This window comes from Chelonoidis abingdonii, chromosome 6, assembly GCF_003597395.2.
Source record: "Chelonoidis abingdonii isolate Lonesome George chromosome 6, CheloAbing_2.0, whole genome shotgun sequence".
In the NCBI taxonomy this organism is placed as follows: domain Eukaryota; kingdom Metazoa; phylum Chordata; order Testudines; family Testudinidae; genus Chelonoidis; species Chelonoidis abingdonii.
This window is the reverse complement of record NC_133774.1, coordinates 99,680,535-99,701,441: the sequence shown is the minus strand read 5'-3', so window position 1 is coordinate 99,701,441 and position 20,907 is coordinate 99,680,535. Positions and strand designations below refer to the sequence as shown.

The window sequence follows — 20,907 nt, the reverse complement described above, 5'->3', positions numbered from 1 at the left end:
GGGGTAGTGGTGGTGGACCCCCCTAGAACTGCATGCAGCTCAGCGTAGAAGCGGCATGTTTTCGGCCCTGGCTCAGACCTTTCATTTGCTTCTTTGGTTTTCTAGTAGGCTTGTCTCACCTCCTTAACTTTCACACAGCACTGTACTGAGTCCCTGGTGTGGCCTCTCTGCCTTGGAAATTTTTTCAAATGTTTTTTCATTTCGTCTTTTGGAACGTAGTTCTATTAGCACAGAATCCTCTCCCCATACAGCGATCAGATCCAGTACCTCCCATGCAGTCCATGCAGGAGCTCTTTTTCGATTCTCAGGAGACTGTATTGTTACCTGTGCTGATGAGCTCTGCGTGGTCACCTGTGCTGCTGAGCTCTCCACGCTGGCCAAACAGGAAATGAAATTCAAAAGTTCGCAGGGCTTTTCCTGTCTACCTGGCCAGTGCATCTGAGTTCAGATGGCTTTCCAGAGCAGTCCCGATGGTGCACTGTGGGATACCACCCGGAGGCCAATACCGTCGAATTGGGGCCACACTAACCCTAATCCGACATGGCAATACCAATTTCAGCGCTACTCCCCTCGTCAGGGAGGAGTACAGAAATTGGTTTTAAGAGCCCTTTATATCGATATAAAGGGCTTCTTTATGTGGATGGATGCAGGGTTAAATCGGTTTAACACTGCTAAATTCAGTATAAACATGTAATGTAGACGAGGCCTTAGTCTATAAGGTGCCACAGGACTCTGCTGCTTTTACAGATCCAGACTAACACGGCTACCCCTCTGATTCCTGAGTGATGTAAATCACTCCACAAAGGGACTTAGCATGCTGCCCCACAGTGGTCCCAGTGCTTACCAGCTCACTTCATGAAGACCAGAAATGGGTCTCAAACTCAGGTCTGTCATATAGCACAGCTGAGCATTACCATTAAGTGATCGGTTAGTTCACACTGGCAGATTTTTTAATATATTTATTTAGGTATTTATTTATCTCTGCCATTTTTTTTCACAGGATACAGGGGTAAGGAAACAGCTTTTTGACTGAGAAACTCTTTGGATTTGTGCCACAGTAATACATTGTTAATTTTCAATATAAAACCACAGATCAGAGGCTCCAGAATGCTCGGCTGCTCTGACAATGCACAGCAGCTATAAACCTGACTTTACAGCTGCTGTGTGTCACCAGAGCAGTGCAAAAGAGAGCAGAGGATATTGCTGAATCTGGTCCCACAACCTTAGCCTGGGACTGACTCCCACTGTTACCCTAAGTCTTTGCTGATTTAACTCCATTGATTTCAAGGTATCCAGTTTGATACCTGGCATAAAACTGGAGTACTACAGGGGTGAATCAAGCCCAGCATTTCAGAAGTGACAAATGTATAATGTTTTACATTTCTGTGTACATTTCTGAATTTCTGTGTTGCATGCTTGATTTCACAGGCAATGTGAAAAAATTCAAACAGCCCTGCTGGCTAAGCTGACCTTGTATACAACCATCTGTTAATACCATACATGTTCTCTGCCACACCTACCAGATCATGCCTTGGTTAAAGATCAGTCCCAGCACATTTCCACTTATATCAAACTCTGAATAGGAAGGCTGAAAGAAAAGGCACAAATGTTTCCATTAGGCTTGCAGATAATGTTTAAACTGACACAGAGCTGTAGATTAAAACTGTCATCCTCAACAGCAACAACATACTGGCAATGTCTTCTCAAGACCCTTCTGTTGCATATTAACAATGAGTCATGAATCAAATGAATATGACTCAAGATCAATGTGTTGCCTTTATTACAGCTTGCAATGTTTCATTATAAATCTTACTGAGCTCTTTGAAGAGGTTAAGGTACTACTGGAAAGTACAAAGAGTTCCATTCTTATTGGATATGCTTTGAACTTTTAACACAATGATTCATAGATTCTAAGTCCAGAAGGAACAATTAAGATCATCTAGTCTGACCTCATGTACAACATAAGCCATAGGATTTCCCTGAATTGATTCCCGTTTAAATTAGAGGATAACTCTTTAGAAAAAAACATTCTATCCTGATTTAAAATTGTCTAGCAATGGGGAACCCACCACAACTCTTGGTAAATTGTTCCAGTTAACATTTGCTAATTATCTTAAATGTGTACCTTATTTCTAGCCTGAATTTGTCTAGCTTTAGCTTCTAGCCATTGATCTTCTTATCTGTCTGACTGTTAGACTGAAGAGTCCTCTAGAATCAGCTTTTCCCCCCATGTAAGCAATTAGACTGTGATCAAGTCACCGTTAATCTTCTCTTTGATAAGCTAAAGAGATTGCACTCCTTAAGCCTATTGCTAGAGGACATGTTTTCCAATCCTTTCATCGTTCTCATGGCTCTTCTCTAAACTCTTTCCAATTTATCAACAACCTTTTTGAATTGTGTACTCTAGAACTGGACATAGCATTGCAGTAATGGTCACCTTCGGGCACTTATCTAGGTATAAGTGTGTATGTATGTATTAGAGCTAGTCAGAAAATGTTGGGGGAGGGGCACAACTAGGTGAAGGCTGGAAAAGGTTGCACAGACACCCTTAGGAAACACTATAACCTGTGTACTTGACTTTGCAACCTTAATGTTCTCTTAACATAGCTTTTTATATGAAATATACATGTCTATATATAGTGCTGTGATATACATGTTGTTTATATAGTCATTGCTCTAAAGTAAAAGAATACTGCCGGCCAATACAAATTCTTACTATTTTATGGATAAGTAAAGTGAATTTTAGTTTACTTCAGACAGTATCAACAAAACTATCAGTTTACTACTGATGATGATGGAAAAGGCAGAATGAACACAGCTCGATTTTTTTTTTAAATTAAATTGTGTCAGCGGGGTTGGCAGTGGAAAAATCAGGGGCAGATTCACCAGTAAATTCTGGCTGCTTTGTGTGCTCCAACAGCATCTGTAAACCTGGTTTAATTAGCTTGGATTTTGGCTGCTTTACATCACTAGGGCTGCACAAGGTATCTAGATTGCACTGGTGAATATGGGCCCTTAACTTTTGACTTGTAAACTGAGAAAATCTCTTAAATGTGACCTTGAATTATCCATAGCTCATTTAGCGTCATCAACCAGTAAATGTATTAGTGGCACTTAGTGAGTAATAATCAATAACAAAAATAAGGAATCCACTTACTCCCAAGGAAATGTTCCATAACTTTCATTAACATTTTATCAGAGCATCCCATTTGCTGGCTGCCCCAGGATCACTGACAATGCATATTCCCAGGCAAGCAATCAAAAGTGTGTGACTATCCTGTCAAAGTGTAGCTGTGCATGGCAGGTCTGCTCAAGTGTAAAAGGGATGAGACATAGTATTGCTCTTTTAGTCCACACACTTAATTAGAGCTCTTGTCAGTCCAACCTATGCTTTATTAATTTATTTGTTATTCTTTTAACATACAAGAAGGTAGCTAAAAGCAATGGTGAAGCAAAAAATTAGGCAGTGGTATGAAAGACTAACTGGAGCAATTGAATGCTAAATGGCTGACTAGAACTCTGGATTCAAGCATAAAAACTAGAAACTAAGCCAGCCAGTTTAATACTTTATATCCAGTAAAGCCATGTCGGTACTATTCTGAGGGCTAAATGACATCTTTTATGAGTCAGGGAAAGAGGGAGGAGGACCATGGCCAAAGTAGCTGGGTCAGGAGACATGATCTCTTGGTAGGATGCAACGGCTCCAGGGCATTGGGTGGAGCACTATGAGCAACAGGACTTGCTTCAAGTCGAGGGCCCATTGAGCAATGTACTTAAGCACACACTATTTTTAAGTGTGAGTAGCCCATTAACTTTAGTAAGATTATTCCCATGCTTAAAGTCATAGTTTGGCCTAAGCCTATATCACCTCATTGTCACTTGTTCTTAAACAGTACCTGTAACATCTTTCCCAGGAATCCGGGACAGCATTCTATTTTGCAGTAATGATGATGATTTAACAAGTGACATTTCTTACTGTTTGCATTTGGCCAGGCTTTAGAAACCACCAGGAAGCAAATTGGCATTTTTTGATCTTTTTTTCTAAAGCCAACAATGACATTAGCATTTCCTGCAGAGAGTAATAAAGGTGTTTCTGCCACTCTGGTTTAGGGACTGTGATTATCATCCATGCAGCAAGATTTACAGTACATCTGCTCCCATGGCCTTAGGAAAAAGCAATATGAAGATGATACTCAGCTCTATATCTCCTCCACATCAGATTCTGGCACCTCCCACCTTTTCCAGGGCTTCAGCAAGATAAGCACCTAGGTGAAGAGCAGTTGGCTGCTCTTAACACTGGGCAAATCAGAGGAGCAGTTTGTAGGAAGAGGGAAACAGGCCAAGCCTATAACATCACTCTAAATGGACGACATCTGCTCTCCAATTATAGAGTGGCATGAAGGCATGGAGTCATTCTGGACTTTTCACTGCTCCTGGATCCCGTAATAGCCATAGTACCCAAAAACACCTGTTGCTACCATTAGCCGGTGAGAAGGCTGTGCCCCTTTCTGTGCAATGTGAGATTGGCCACAACGACTCATGCGTTTCTCACCTCCAGGCTCAACTAGCACAATAGCTGTGGTAAATCTGAAGACTGATGAAACTCCGGTTGGTCCAACATGCAGCAGCCCATCTACTAAGTAGTACAGAACAATGAGAGCACATCATTCCAGAGCTTCACATGACGCACTAACTCCCTGTCCAACACTGAGTTTCATTTATGTGCCTGGCTTTGACATTACAGAGGCTGTGCCTTGGTTATCTCAGGAACTGCCTTTCTCTTGAGACCAACCACAACAGCTCCATTTATCTGGGGGGTGCTGGTGTTAACAGTGTTAAGGCTGAAACTTGCCATAGCAGAGTGCTTTCTTAGGGGCAGGCTCGTAGCTATGGAACTTCCACCAGAAACTAGAATGGCAAGCATCTTGCACTAGCTGTCCTTGAGTAATAGTCCGACTGAATAGCTCAGTGTCATTTTTTTTCCTGAAGATAGCTCTTAATATAATTAATAATATATCCACACATACTTTCATGGCATTATATGAGGAGAGAGGGATGGATGAGGAATGAAAAGATATTAGTTTTACACACTGCATTCTATTTATTGTGTTAGTGTTAAATATTACCAGGATGGGTGCATTAGAAATACCAAGAAATTAACTGTGTAAGGGAACTCTGTTTACACTTAACACTTTTCTACACTATGAGCCCTGTGCCGGTACTGTATAGCTATACCTGTATACTATAACAGCAAAAGCACTCCTAGTGTTGGCACAGCTGATATCAGCAAAACTATGTTTTACCAGTGTTCCCGCTCCCTGAACAAAGCAAGCTATATTGGTAAAAGCACAGTTTTGCTGATATAACTGTATCTATACTATGGGCTTTTGCAAGCATATCTAGTCAGACAGGGATCATAGCCCCAACAAACATAGCTGTGCCAGAAGAAGTCTTTAGTGTAGACACAGACTTAAGTTTACATCAAGTTCAACTCTGAATGCTTTCTATTGTGGAATACAACAAGGAGTCTTGTGGTACCTTAAAGACTAACCGATATATTTGGGCATAAGCTTTTGTGCATTAAAAACTTCACTTCTTCAGAAACAAGGAAAGAACTGGCCTTAGAAAACATCCTACAGACTAAGGATGAAATCTTTGCTTCATGGAAGTCCATAGGATTTTGCCAAAGGCTTAAATGAAACCACAGGCTTTCATTCTAGATATTCCAAATGCACCTGTCACCAAACAAATTGAGTCACTAATCTAATCAGGTGAATGTTATGTGATCATGATTAATCTTAATTAAAACAGTGTTCCAACTAAAACAATTTCTAAGGTATCTAAAACCAACCCTTCGATGCTTTTCCCCCATCCCACTGGCTGACTTAGTCATATTAGAAACTATTTAAAGCCTGATTTACAGCTCATAGAAGCCTTTCCAGTGACTTCAGTAGGATATGGATTAGATCCTTTAAAATAGAAATGTGTATAAACAAAGCAAAGTAGCAAGAGAGGAGAAAAGATAATATTTAATGTTGTTCAGGAATTTTGAAGCTGATGGGCCTTGTCTTCTCTAAACTTGGGATGCTCAAGATGAAAATACAAACTACTACCAACATGTCAAGTGATAATCTGACAATGGAATTAAGAGAGAGAGAGATACTTACAAATCCATACTCCAAGTCCCAGCACCAGCAGTAATTGAAAAACCTGACAAAGACGGCTCTCAGGAAATCCCCAATTATAATTGTGATGTATGTTGTCATAGTGTCAGAGATCGTCAGTCGCACAAATTCCTGTTGACGCAATGTTTTATTTTAAGAGAACGTTTAGACTAGTAATAAATAAATAATACTGGGAGACATCCCCAGATGTGCCCAGCACATTTTAAAAGAAAGGGGAAATTTCTGCCCTTTTACTACCCCTTCTGATCCCTGGGACTTCCAGGGCCAAATTGGCCCCCAGGATGTTAGAACAGTCCGAGAACTGCTGTAACATGGTGAATAACAGCTTGCTAAGTGACCATTACCAACTAGCCTGCCAGAGTGTAATCCAATCCCCACCATGGAAAATCCCCTATTCTGGAAGGCAGAAGGGTTGCAACAGTCGAATTCTTCTGTAAATGATATCCTAAACCCTCTTTTCACCCCTGACACTAAGTGTTCAAACATGTAGGGTGGACCATCCTCTCTTCCTTCCCCCCAGTTCCCACAGGAGTTGGAGAGGGAGGAAGATGGTAAAATACCAACATAAACATTTCTCCCTGCCCACATCCCTCTGGGAGGCCCCAGGAGATACTTCACCACTTGTCAGGCCTCACCCCAGATCTACTCTTCCCTCAATTTTTGGTCCTATTATTGTGGTTTCCAGAAAGTCTGTCACTGTCGCTGATGGGTCTCAAATGCTGCTGAATTAAAACCTTTGTTCCTCTGAGGCACACAACAGATTGAGTTTCACAGCTTGTAATTCTACACCAGTGCAGCCAGCAGAGAACCTGCTAAACTGTTACTATTTTCCAGGCTATCTGCCCCCTACTGGTGACATCTCCAGTGGAATTTTTAAAAGAACTGTAAAATTTCCCAATGAAGATCCTGATTTCCAGATAGGGAAATTGGCAGTGTGACTAGAGTATCAAAAGCTAAGATTCAGTGGAGGATTCTGCCTCCAGAGAGAGGAAAAAGCTGGAAGTTAAGAGAAAGAGGATAAGACTTGGTCAAAAGGAGGAAAACAGGCTGCGGAGAGATGACAGAAGCCACATAGAACATAGCTAGCGAAGATGGATATGTATGTTCAACAAAATCAAACAGAACTGCTAGGTACACCCATCACCTGAAACTGCCCACAGTCTTAAATTGCAACACTTGCACCTGTTCCATAAAATATGGTAAAATAACTTCCTAAATGCAGTGATGGCTAGTCAAGATTTTGTAAGACTTGCCTTGTTGAACTACACATTTTGTACTTTTTGCTACACTCATTTTGCTGTCACAAATTGGTCTTGGATGATCAAAATTCCAATCAAATGATGCTACTCATCTTCCACATGGTAAATCCATCACCTTTCATGAGTGCTAAATATGCTGTACAAGACAGAGAGGAAGACAAGAGAATAGAAAAATAGAGAAGAAAAGAAATGTTTCCAGGCATCAATTCAAGCTATAGTCAATGTGTGAGGGCTAGGGGAACTGTGAGGGCCTAAGAGGATTCAAAAAAGGAATAACTATTTCTCTGCCCATTAGCTAAGGAGTGACATGGGACCCTGTCTTCTCCCAGTCCCCAAGTCTTTTCCTACTTTAGGGAAATGCCAGGTGACAAGAGAAACAAAGAGTGGTGTTGATGTAAAATCTTCTGAGAGATTCACTATTATCCTAAATAAATTGCATTACCTGCCCTACCATTGTTTCCCAACATGGCCCTCTAGGGACATCTGCAGGATCCACCTGTATTGGAGGAGCAGTGGCATTTTCTGGTATCGTACCATTGTAGAGGCTGGCTTCCCATATTGTCATGTTATACTTCACTATCTTCTCTTCTTCCAGCTAGAAAAAGATATCCCAAATGTGTTTTTAATAAACAAGAGATCAACTGTGTGAACTTAACTTAGAGGGTCTCAATCTTTCCCATTCCTAGACCTTCTCAATCCCCTAGAATGTCCCTGCCTTATAAGTGAGAGGGAACAATATGGGCATGGTTGCGTGGTCACTGCTAGAGCTGGTTGTGGGGAGGTTGGGAAAAGTTACCTATCCTGTGAATTTCTTTGAGATTTTGGGGAAAAAAAACAAAACATCCTGAATCACGATGAAAAGTAAACATCTTGGAGAAACAATTGCAAAACAAAAATGAAAAATAATTAGGTTTGCATCAATCAAAATGTTTTGTTTTGATTTTTACCATTTCTTTAAATTGTTTACTATAACTAGCTTAATTTTCTTAACATCAAGTCAATTCAAATGAGAGATTTATGTTCTGAAATTGCCAAAATGAAATATTTCAGAATTTTTGTTCCTTTTTTGTTTTTGAGTTGAACTTGTTTAAACCAACTTTTTCCAATAAGTTTCAGGTTCAACAAATCAGCATTTGTCTGATGAAAAAAAAAAATTTATTGAAAAATTCCTGCCCAGCTGTAGTCACAACCTATTAACACCTGTTTGATCTCCCTGTAGGTCACAGTCTCATCTTGGGAACCCTTGACTTCAGTCATTAGACCTTTGAAAAAACACACACATTCAATGGTGATGGAAGACTTCCTGGTTAGCTTGCCTTGAGATTGATCTCATCCATCAGGGCAATGATGAATGTGTATAGATTGCCCAAGAAGAGAGCAAAGATGCGCCCCAGCTGCCATCTCAGAGCTATTCGAGGGTGGTAATTTTCCAGAGAACTGATTACATCAAATAAAGTTGGACAGAACATTCCCAAGAGAGACATGACCATGTTCACCTGCAAAGAATCACAAAAGAAAAAGTTAGAGACGAGTCCTGGGCTTTTGCTCTTCCCCTGGCATTTCAGCTGGCATTTCACCCAGTACATAAACAAAACTTATTGTGGGAGGTCACATAAGATGTGTTTATGGGGGATAGAGGTGGGGAAAAATCAGCTGTAATCTACTGAAAATGGATAATTGGGGAACTTTTCTTAATCTCTGTTTTTAAAGTTCTTTTTAATCACTAGCACTGAAAGGGATAATAAAACATTAGTTACTTTATTCTAAATGGTACCTATTTTCAGGCCAAATTCTGTTTCAGATCTGAGGGATTTTCCCATTTCCAATAATTTTTCATGTAATATCCACCCCTCTTGCATGTTAAGGCTAATAGACTGCCAAAGGGATCTGGGTTTAAACAAAACAAGGTATTTTTAGAACAATGCACCACTAACTCAGTATCTGGGCCCTTATATGGCCCTTAAATTATCTATAGACTAACAGACGTTTTGGAGCATGAGCTTTTGTAGGTGAATACCCACTTCATCAGATGCATGTAGTGGAAATTTCCAGGGGCAGGTATATATATGCAGGCAAGCTAGAGATAATGAGATTAGTTCAATCAGGGAGGATGAGGCCCTGTTCTAGCAGTTGAGGTGTGAAAACCAAGGGAGAAGAAACTGGTTTTGTAGTTGGCAAGCCATTCACAGTCTTTGTTTAATCCTGAGCTGATGGTGTCAAATTTGCAGATGAACCCAATCTAAAATGGAAAGTTTGAAGTACTCTGCTTAATTATATTCAGATAAATTAAATGTAACCTTAATCTTGCAGATGATGTGGTTCTCACAAGTATAGTATGCCCCAACTGCTATATATATATTTATGGCTTTTCAGTCCAACAAATTCATAATGATTTCCTTCTGGATATCCAAAGGCCATAATATGAATTTCAGACAGATTATATATTTAGGAACTTAGCTTTGAATAACTAATTTTAAGAGCAGAATTGTCTGTCATTTCTATGAGAAAATATTTCTTAATCAATATAGTATAGTTCCAAAAAGTAAGTATTTTACAGTCATGTCAGAAGTCATTGGTGCATCACCAATGTGAAGTGAGACTTCTTGCTTTTGTATTTTATGGTTTCCTTGGTAACAGCAGTAATAGACACTTAAAATCAACGAGTCTTTATTCTTTGTCTCATCAGCAGCTCTTTACATGGTGGTTTAACTTGTTCTTTGGGGCACTTAAATTCAAACTTGAAGTATTTTTGCAGAAAACATATAAGAAATGCTGATTTAGGAAGTAACTATGAATAATATTTGGTTCATACTTAATCCTTTTTCTGTTCACGAACTAATTCTGATTTCTTCACATATTTCATTATTGGTAAGAAGTCACTGAACAGTTCATGTGACTAAATTTTAAGTCTATAAATTGTCCACACATTTTCACTTCAGCTATTTTGTATGTGCTAACAGTTATTAGAGATGTGTGACTGATGACGTAAATCACTTGGTATGATTTCTGCTTCCTCATTGGATGGCTGAAACATAGCAAGATACAGTCTTTGATTTCTCTCACTCACAGTCTCCTTCTGGCCTGGCCAGGATCCACCACAGAGATCAAATCAGTTGTTTTTTTTGTTTCCTAAACTGAGTCTGAGATTAATAGTTCCCCTGTACCGTCTATCCTGAGTTCTTATACCGGCAATATTCTGCTGCTTCACCCATCGCCCATGAAAGCAGCAGAATATTGCCTGTATAAGAACTTGGGATAGATGGTACAGGGGAACTATTAACCTCTTCTGTGCCCACTCTTGCCAAAACTTAAACAGAATGTAATACATTTACAACATCCTAATAACAAAGGATAGGAAGCTGAGATTACACTTCTGTTTGCACATGTAATGTGACACCAGAAAGGGACTACCAGGCAAGAAAAATTACCCTCTTGCATTTGCAACTACAGAGCACTGGTGTCTCATAGAGTTTCATCAGTGGAAACAGTGTAAGAAATAAATGGCATTTCAATTTGATGCTTTTCTGTTTTGGGATTTTAATTACTGGATTTTCATATTTATAGACCACCAGTAGCATATTCTGTATGGGGCTTGTAGCACCATGCAATCTCTCTCAATGGCTGGAGGTTTTATGATGATAGACATTCAAAGCTGTTTCCTATAAATATAGAAAGATGTTTAATTATCACTATTTAAACAACTAATTCTAACATAAAGAAATCACACTTACTTTTTGTTTGTTCAGTTTTAACAAGTATGCAGCTGCCATCCCTTGCAGCTTCTGGCTTTATAATTGAAGAAGGTGGAATCTGTTTACCACTGTGTACTATTAATTTAACGGATGATTGTTCTTAGGTGCCTACCTATTTGGTATACCTAAATTTGATAGAAATCCTGAACATTGGTTCCTATTGTTTTGCATTATTGTGAGGTGTCCTTACTTTTTATTGGTGATGTTGCTGTTGAACAAAACAGGCATGTTGATAACAATAGACTATCCAAGAGAATTTCAGAAGTGCTTAAGAAACTTTACACTTCTCTGAGTCAGTACGGAATCGATGAACTAATCTCTATAGATAGAGAAATACATGCAAACACAGGTGATAGGTAGATTGGAATTACTATATTGGATCAGATTGGTGGCCAGTCTTGTCCAGCAACCTGTCTCTGATAGTGTCTAGCACCTGATGCGCCAAAGGAGGTGTAAGCAGCTCCCCAATAGGCAGTTACAGAATAATCCGGCACCCAACAGAGTCTCATCATAACCACTAATAATCTGAGGTTGATCTAAACCCTGAAGTATGAGGATTTATATCCCTTCCAAAATTCTTCCCTCTTTTTAGTATTTATTATCATAACCGTGTGCTCTTGTTAATCACATAGATGTCCAATCCCTCTTTTTAAATCATGCTAAATCTGCTAAATCAAAATCTTTGCTAAATCTGACCTCAATGTCATTCTGCGGCAATAAGTTCCCTTTCCAATTGTGTTCTGTGTGAAAAAGTATTTTCTTTTGTCAATTTTGAATTTGCCACTTTTCAGTTCCATTGATTTTTCCCTTGTTTCTCTATTATGAGATGGGGTAAACAAACAGAAGCGTCTGAACTTCCTTCTCTCTACCATCCATTATCTTAAATACTTTTATCATGCCCCCATTTATTAACCTCTTTTCTACAGTAAAATATCCCATTCTTTTCAATCTCTTTGCATGTCAGTGTTTTTCCATGCCCTGTCATTCTGGTTTCCTGTCTCTGAACCTCCTCTTATTCTCCGATATCCTTTTAGCTAATTGCAACCATCAATGAAACACAGCCATTTGTGGGCTGGATGGTGTAAGTCATAAAACAATACACAGAAACACTCTGACTGTTTAAGTCAGAAGGTGAAGAATATGGTGGCCAACTGAAAATGCAAAAAGAGATTTAGGTAGGCAGAATGTAATTGTTCACCAAAAGGTAAAAATTAAAAAAAAAAAAAAAAAAAAAAGCCCTCTCTAGCGTTCTGGAAAATACTAACTTTTTAAAGTAAATTTCTTTTAATTATTTTCACATTTTTTCATTGAAATTCATAATTGCATTGAAAACTTTCTTCAAAAACTCAAATTCAGCTACAGCTAATATATGTTTATGAAGGGTGCAAGGATTCACCCCTGGACATTTGTTCTGCTTCAGAGTCAGATACTGGGCAGATTCTCCCTTATTGTTCACACCAATATTACATCGGGGTAACTGCAGTAGTTTAAGTGGAATTACACTGGCATAACAATAATGTAATGTAGTGGAAAATCAGGTATTCCATTCCTAGAGGTGCATGTGCACGAGTGAATTAACCCTGATACCCACCCCCTCCCATATTCAACTTCTCCATAGCTGCTGGATTTTTGCCAATCATTAAAAATCGGCAAAGAGCAGGAAGTGAACTTCAAAAGTAATGTCTACCCTATGGAGCTGGGATTGTAGGTACACACGGAACAATAATAACCAGATAACCTCTAACTAATATGAAAACTGTAGCTCCAAACACAACCTTTCCCCTAACTGAGAAGTCAACTATTCTAGTTAGCAACCCTTTCTATGGCACTCTGAGGTCTAGCAAGTAACAGCTGCACAAGCAGCTCTGAGTTTCCCACAGCTAAGGGAGGTTATGAATCTTGTAAGTAGTGCTGTGACAGCAGTGAAGTCTAAACACAAGCCCCCAGCATCATAAATCATGCCAGCAATGAATATTGAATTCTGATTGCTTGCCGTTTAAATTATAAGTTTAAGAATAAACAGTTTAGTAAATATAAATCACTCTTTCCATTCTTGCTGAATGCAATAATAATAGCCTTGTCTACTACTGAAGGCAGTAATAAAGCTCTATTTTTCATGTATTTTCAAATATTGTAACAATTTTTTAACAATTAATTAAGAGGAAGATTTACACTTTATAGTAGCAAAACCTTGAGATGTCTAGAATTAAAACTGAACGTTGACATAGCGATACCTTAAATATAAATGCAGTGATCTACTTTATCCCCACTGCTGGTAGCTCTTAAAAAAGTTGGAAGGTATTTTTTTGCAAAAATCCATTGTGTTTGAGCTTGCATGATCTTAAATGTAAAATCTATTTTTTGCTGCTGGAAAGACTTTTAATATAATAAGACCTCCTTCTTTTTCAAGTGTTATTAATTACTCTGTTTTGGCTGAATCAGCATGTCTTCCCACAAGTTCTTTATGCTTTTGTTATATGCCGTTTGTTAAGTAGTTTTATTGCTTAGGTAGTATGGACACCATGCAAGTACATAAGAGAAAGACAAACACATAGAAAGAGAGAATTTATGGATGTGAATTTTCCTCCCATTACCTATTTTCTACCAAATAATAATACTTAGCTTTTATATAGGGCTTTGCATCAGTAGATAGCCAAGGTCTTAATGAAGGAGGTAAGGATTATTATCCCCATTTTACCAATGGCGAAACTGAGGCCCAAAGTGGTAAAGTAACTTGCCCACATCACCCACCAGGCCATTGACAGAACCGGGAGTAGATTCCAAGTCTATGAATTTCAGTCCATGGCACTATCCACTAGGCAACATAGTTCATCACTCCTTAATCACCCCTTGCTCTGAAAATTCTCCCAATGGAGTCAATGAGAGGTTTGCTGTAATAAGGTAGTAAACATTCTTAATAAATCATAGTTTACAGTTCCTTGCTAGGTCAGGGGCTGGTTTGTGAATGTGACCTATGAGTTAAGCCAGACAACATTAAATAGAGTAAATGCTATAGAGCACCAACTGATGCTCTTCCCTTTTTGTGGCAGAACAAGAAGTTTGCCTCAGCTACCTGTAACAAAATCTGTTATTTTAATCTCACACACACCAGTGTAAATCAGGAGTAACAGCAAAGACAGCGGAGTTACACCAATATAGAATCAGTGTAAGCAAGAGGGCAATCCAGCCCAAAGTCTGCTATTTGGTCTGTGCTGTCGGCGAGTGTGCTACATTTGTCAGATCCAGACCTGTGTGTGTGTATGTTTGTGAATGTTACATGTCATGTTTAACCAAAGACTTAATGGAACTTTCCTGTGTCCTTGACTTTACTTTCATTTTGCTTGAAACTGTGATTTATGACTTCTCTCTTTGCTTGTATTTACCTGCAGGAACCAATAACAAAGGCTTAAAACAGAAATGTTAGTGTTAATATTCAACCTCATCCATCTTTCTGGCTAATCCACACAATGCCATTAACAGGCTGTATTAATAAAGTAGGTGAAGCCCTGTCACTTGTTGCTTTGAATGTGTACAAGAAATTAGACAGGTTTAGACATGGAGGAAGAGGAGTTTATAGTCAGGGCTGGAATTGAAGTGAGGGAGCTCAGTGTGAAAAGCTATTTTAAAAAGCAAAACAAAACATGACTCTCTTAATGAATATGGGAAACAGAGAAAAGAAAGGGAAATCCCTTGTTACACATTTACCATCCAAGCGCTAATTAGATTACCAGAAAAAAGCACCATGGACAGCAGAGCAGAGAGCGAGAGAGAGAGAACCGTGGCTTCAAACCACATCTATTTCATAACATGTACTGGGACTAACTTCATTTCTCTCCCACCAGCCATAGTTATCCAGGCCCTCCAGGGCAAACTTCTGGGATCTCCTCACAACAAAATAGATGAGGTAACCACTCCCGGCCAGTGTGCACAGGGCCAGGAAGTTAGCAAGAACTCTCAGGAATCGTGTTAGGTGAATGTTTTCTTCTTTTCGGTTCTCCTGCTCCTCCACAATAGCTTCCTGCACTTATTAGAAACAAAAATGTAACTGTAAGTGAGCAGCATTAAAAGCATCAGGCTCTATATTGTCTGTGCAGCTACTAGATAACAGAGTCTTTTCAAATGAGTTGCGGTGAATCGACTTTACTCCTGGGCATCAGGTTTCTTAAGAAGGTGACGTTTTATCAAAATCTCTGTTGAAGTCATAGGACATTGCTGGATTTGGCTTGCATGGGTTTCATCAGGCTCATTTTCTATGGCTTTGTCCCCATTGCGTTTCATTTTGAGTTTCTCTTACATCTGAACTCACATGCCAAAGCTGTGATTCAAAACAAAGCCAGCACTGACTATGAATTCACAAGGTGCTGTGAGCTGGGAGACCCAGAAGGATAAGTGTATGACCAGTTGTCAGAAATCTTTTTGCTAAGGAACTGGGAAACTTGAAAAATGTGTGTTTTTGGAAACAGCAAGGTTTCATTTTGAAGGTCTGCAATGCAGGGGGACTGAAAAGGGTTTCTATATAGGAACCCAGACTAGACCAAGGCTGGATGATTTCAAATTTTGAAATGAAACATTTGCACAACATTACTCTGTGTAAACAGCAGATGAATTTCCGGGCTCTTGAGTAATTAACCCTACCTCTACCCCTTCCTAGCTTCATCAGCAGAAAGAGCTCACACTGTCACCATGATGTCCTTGTGGAGGGAGAGTTTAGTTATAGTTTCTTACTTTACTGTACATAAATGTATCAGTCGCCCAGTAGGGCAGCTGGATTGCTGCCTTCTAATAGCTCTGTGTGGCTCTGCTTGGGTGGAGCCCTGACCCCACTGAAGTCAATGGCAAAACTCTTGCTGAGCTCAGTGAGGCCAGGAATTCACCCTTTGACTGTTCAGTTCCTGTCCTGTTCATAGAAATGAAGGTAGGATAGTTGCATAATGGGATATCCATCAAGAACTTTACTCTCTCTCTCTCAAGCGATTTTCTTTCTTTTCATGCCAGATCCTGGCTGCCCCCATGTAGGTATAAGAGAATGTGAGGAAAGGACACAGACAGACCTTCACAGCCCTCTAACCCCCATGGAAATCTGCACAAAGAGCCATTGTTGCTTGAGCTTCTTGGGCCTTATTCTCCACCCACAGGACCTGAGTAACTTCCAGTGAAATTACTTGTATCCTTTATGGGAGAGAGAGGCCCTTTATGCGTAAAGTGGGGGGGATTATTAGCACTCTGGACAGTACTCCAGAAAGCATAGGGGATGTGGCTGGCTGAGTAGCATGGAATTAGTGGCACTCTTGTTCCTCTAATTCCTTGACAAATCCCTAGCCTCCTGCACTCTCCACACCAGCAATGGAGAAGAGTGCATGCTGCATCTCCCAAATGAAGTGCATGGTAAAAGCGGCTCCTGAATGTCCTAAGGTGCCTGTCTCAGCACTACAGAGGCAGAATGCCTCCAGCCAATGCGGCTGTTGCACTACGCCTCACACACACATGAGCACATCAGAGATTACTGAAGTCACCAGACAGTCCTAAGTCTAGAGTCTAGTCAGTGAATGTGCTGTATTGCACAGGGAACTGGGCTGTGTTTCCTTGTTCACTTGAAAATAAAACATTTGTTGTTGTGAGAAACACAAAGTGACCTTTTTTTTATCTTACTGAGATGCAGGTGTGGTGTCAAACTTCTGAATCAATTTTTTTTGACATGCAAAATGGGCCCTTGTGGCAATGACATTGCTGTCTAATGGTATCTCTTCAGAGTAGCAAGAGAATGTGACAATGTCAGTGCTGCAAAATGTCACCAGCATTTTTCAAACAAAACATTTTTTAAATAAAAGCACCATAGAAACTGGAAGCCAGGAAAGGTGAAGAGAATAAGAAAAACATGTTTTGCACAGGAATCATTTTGCAAGTACATGGACAGCAATCCCATAAAACACAGCCGTTTCTACTAGTACTGCTTACCTGCAGTCCTAGAAGGAAAGAGCAAGTGAGATACCACAATACCTAGTTCCAGTCTCATCCTGCTTTTACAATGATCTATTTCCACTGACTGACTGACTCTGATGCGAAGGGAGAATCAGGTTCCCTCTCTCTAGTGAGCTATATCTTACCTTAAAGCTTGTTGTGATTGAGGCAAACTTATTATCTGCTGTTTCAGGATTGCCAATCAGGTAATCCCAGCTAGTGAACATTTTCCAGCTGAAATTAAAACTTGTATCATCCCCACCACCTTCCTCGTTTGCATTCCTTGCCATTCTGTAAAGGCCAAAAAGATGTACAAAGAAACCAGGGTTAGAAAGAAGCAGCTGGCTCTGTTAAGTGATTTAGATTGTCAAACATTCCTAATGTCATATAATATCATTTCACGTCATCTCAAATCCAAGAAATACACTCCAAGCCCATGATGATGAAGAAATGATGTATAGAGCATATCCAGTGGAGTCCATTCATTTTCTCACCATATAATTTCTTATTTGTTTTTTCAGTAGCACACTGGAAAAATTCAGTTGGATGAGAAACTCAGCAGGAAACAAGATATCAAGAGAGAGGACTAAGTTATCTTAAATAGAAACCTATAGAACACACTATGATGCTGCTAATCAGATCCTAGGTGTGACAAAGAGAAAAATAAAGTATAATAACTAGCCAGGAAAAAACCTAGTTACACCGAATAAACAAATTACAAATGCTGCTTTCTTTTATGCTGCTAGTCTGTTATGTGCTTATAACTGGATTTATAATAGCATCCACCAATATCAAATTATTTCTTCGGTGGCTTGACTTCACCTTGGACTGCTAACTTCCCTATTTCAAGGTATTATCAGCCTTGTAATGTTGATGGTCAGGTTGCTGTAAATTGCATTACTTAATTCAGCTCATAAAGCACAAGGAAAGGAGTGCATTACTAGGGAATGATAAATTTGGCCTTGGATACTTCATTAATTTCATGCTCAGGGAAAAACTATTTCTATTTTAAGGTTATGCTGTGGAGCAGAATCATATTATTAGAAATAAACAATGTGAACCACAAAACTCCTAAGATACACAAGAAAACATATATGTATTAACCCAGGTAATTGTGTCTGCTATACAGCATTCCTGCTTTCTCATCCGTGGGGATAGCATTGTCTCTGGCAGCTGAGCTGGCATGGAGTTGATACCGTGGGTAGGAGTGGTGGAAGATACGAACAGCACAAAGGCCTTCTGAGTGGGCCTTGTGAAGCTTCTGCCCTGCTGCTGCTCTGAATCCTCTCACAACATCTCATTCTCCCCAATTCCCAAAAAGAAAGTTGGTGAACAACTCAGTGTTTGGGGTGTTTGTAAGCTGGAAGGATTTGGTCTAACATGCAGTCAGGGCCGGCGTTTCCATTGAGGCGAACTAGGCAATCGCCTAGGGCGCCAGGATTTTGGGGGGGCGGCATTTTGCCAGGGGGGGCGGCAGGCAGCTCCAGTGGACCTGCCGCCGTCGTGCCTGCGCAGGGTCCGTTGGTCCCACGTGGCTCCGGTGGACTTCCCGCAGGCACGGCTGCGGCAGCTCCACCGGAGCCGCGGACCAACGGACCCTCCGCAGAAATGGCTGCAGCAGCTCCACCGGAGCTGCGGGAGCAGTGCGCGGGGTGGGGAAATGGCCATGCGCCTAGGGGGCGAAAAACTCTAGCGCCGGTCCTGCATGCAGTTGGCCAAAGTACCATGGGAATTTGGATATTAAAATGCACATTTTGTGCATGCAATTAGTTTTGTATCTATATGCATTATATTACATGAGAGTCTAGGCAGCTAATTTTGAGTCTGTTACCATATATGTATCTGAGGCACAGATTTCTCAGTGTACTGTCTCTGCTAGTCATTTGAAGTTGCATGAAAATAACCTGTTGTGAATATTTCTTCTGACACCTCTTGCCCTCATAATCCCCTTCTCTTTTGGAAATCATCTGGGAAAATACTCTCCAGTATTATGTTCCACAAGCATTTAAAGAATATGGAAACACTGCATGGTCATTATTAAAACAAGTAGCAACTAGATAGGGGATATATATACCCACTGTTTACCATTACAGAGAAGAAAAAGAGGAATGAGGGAAGGCACAATCATCTCCTCAAATCCAACAGCTTCCTTGTGTCAATTTCTTGACCTATCTTTCTGTAATTTGATTCCTGACCATCCAATCCAGATGGAGCATTCTTGTATGGAGACAAGGGGCCTAGAGAGTAACATGGAGCTTCTGGGCCTGGGTGAATGCCCAGGCTCTTCTGGATGCCCCAAGAACTGCAAAGAGCACCTATGGATTTCAGAATAGTTGTAAGTATGGGCAGCCACATCTCCTGCCCACTCCTTGGACAGGCAAATCTGGCCTCAACTGCATGATGCACTGGAAACTCCTTAAAAGTTTGAAACTAAAATTATCTCAACTATGTGATTTCTGCAACCTTAAGGCTGCAGATTTTTCTACTTAGTGTTGGGTTGGTGAGTGAGGGAGTTGCTGATTTGTACCCTAACTCAAAATGGTTTCTATAAATGTAATAGTCAACTCCTCTCTCTCTCTCTCTCTCTCTCTCTTCTCTGCCCTCAACCATCAGCAAAAACAACAACAATCATAATGGCACTAGGTTTTAACTTCTGTACTTATTGTATTGCAATGAAAAAATGGCCTTAAGCAGAAGATTATATAGGGTTACCTAAATGTGGATTAGCACTACTATCTGTGGCAAGATGGAAATTTAGCACATATGGTATATGCTTCCCCAAGGATATTCCCTTTGTTTTGGCCTCAGAGATTCTGTGTTATAAGAATTCTTTTTTCTAGTTGACAGCCACTCAAATAGAATTCCCTGAGAGGATTCAGTGAGAAGAATCTTCTAATCTTCAGGGATATACCATCAAAGAAACATTTTTAAAAGCTGTTCTAGGTCAAAAACTATGCCTGCTGCATCAAAATGTTTTGTTCTTTCTCCAAACACACACATTATTTTAAACAAAAAGAATGAGGCCATTTTTCGTCTGGGAATGCTGCTTACCTTATCTAAGAAACCATGTATTGTTTGAGTTAATTTAGTGCTTGTGACAGTGAAAAACAACCAACCTGATACAGCACATGAAGGATTTATGTGAGTTTCTGCTACCCAGCTGCACTAGAGTGCCAGATAATCCTGATTTGAGATGGTCTGACTTTTCCGATCCTGAGCTTGTTCTAAAGAAACACTTCAGTATGCTTGTTTAGTTACTGGTGTTTCTTAGGATATGTCTACACTATGAAATTAGGTCGATTTAATATAAGTTGATTTTTTAGAAATTGATTTGATACAGTTGATTGTGTGTGTCCCCACTTAAGACCATTAAGACCATTAACTCGGTGGAATGCGTCCACAGTACCCAGGCTAGTGTCAACATTCGGAGTGTTGCACTGTGGGTAGCTATCCCACAGTTCCCGCTGTCTCTGCTGCCCATTGGTATTGTGGGTTGAGCTCCCAATGTCTGATGGGACAAAAACATTGTTGTAGGTGGTTCTGGGTACATGTTGTCAGGCCCCTCCTCCTCCATGAAAGCAATGGCAAAAAATGGTTTCTCGCCTTTTTTCCTGGGTTACCTGTGCAGACTACATACCACGGCAAGCATGGAGCCCACTCAGTTCACTGTCTCCTGGGTGCTGCTGGCAGATGCGGTACTGCAGTGCTACACAGCAGCAGCTTCTTGCCTTTGCAAGTTAGCAAAGATGGTTA

The 20,907-nt window shown here is 40.2% G+C and overlaps 1 protein-coding gene across 1 annotated transcript in view; it reads right to left on the bottom strand.

Annotated features, from left to right (window-relative positions):
- The window catches only part of TMC1 (transmembrane channel like 1), a 77,907-nt gene that overhangs the window by 11,071 nt on the left and 45,929 nt on the right, over positions 1-20,907 (bottom strand). Inside the window, exons 10-15 of the mRNA XM_032798154.2 lie at positions 17,301-17,445; positions 15,020-15,214; positions 8,761-8,940; positions 7,887-8,039; positions 6,168-6,296; positions 1,521-1,588 (exon numbers count right to left, since the gene is read on the bottom strand). Coding sequence (XP_032654045.1) covers positions 1,521-1,588; positions 6,168-6,296; positions 7,887-8,039; positions 8,761-8,940; positions 15,020-15,214; positions 17,301-17,445 — 870 coding nt within the window. The remainder of the gene's footprint in view (positions 1-1,520; positions 1,589-6,167; positions 6,297-7,886; positions 8,040-8,760; positions 8,941-15,019; positions 15,215-17,300; positions 17,446-20,907) is intronic.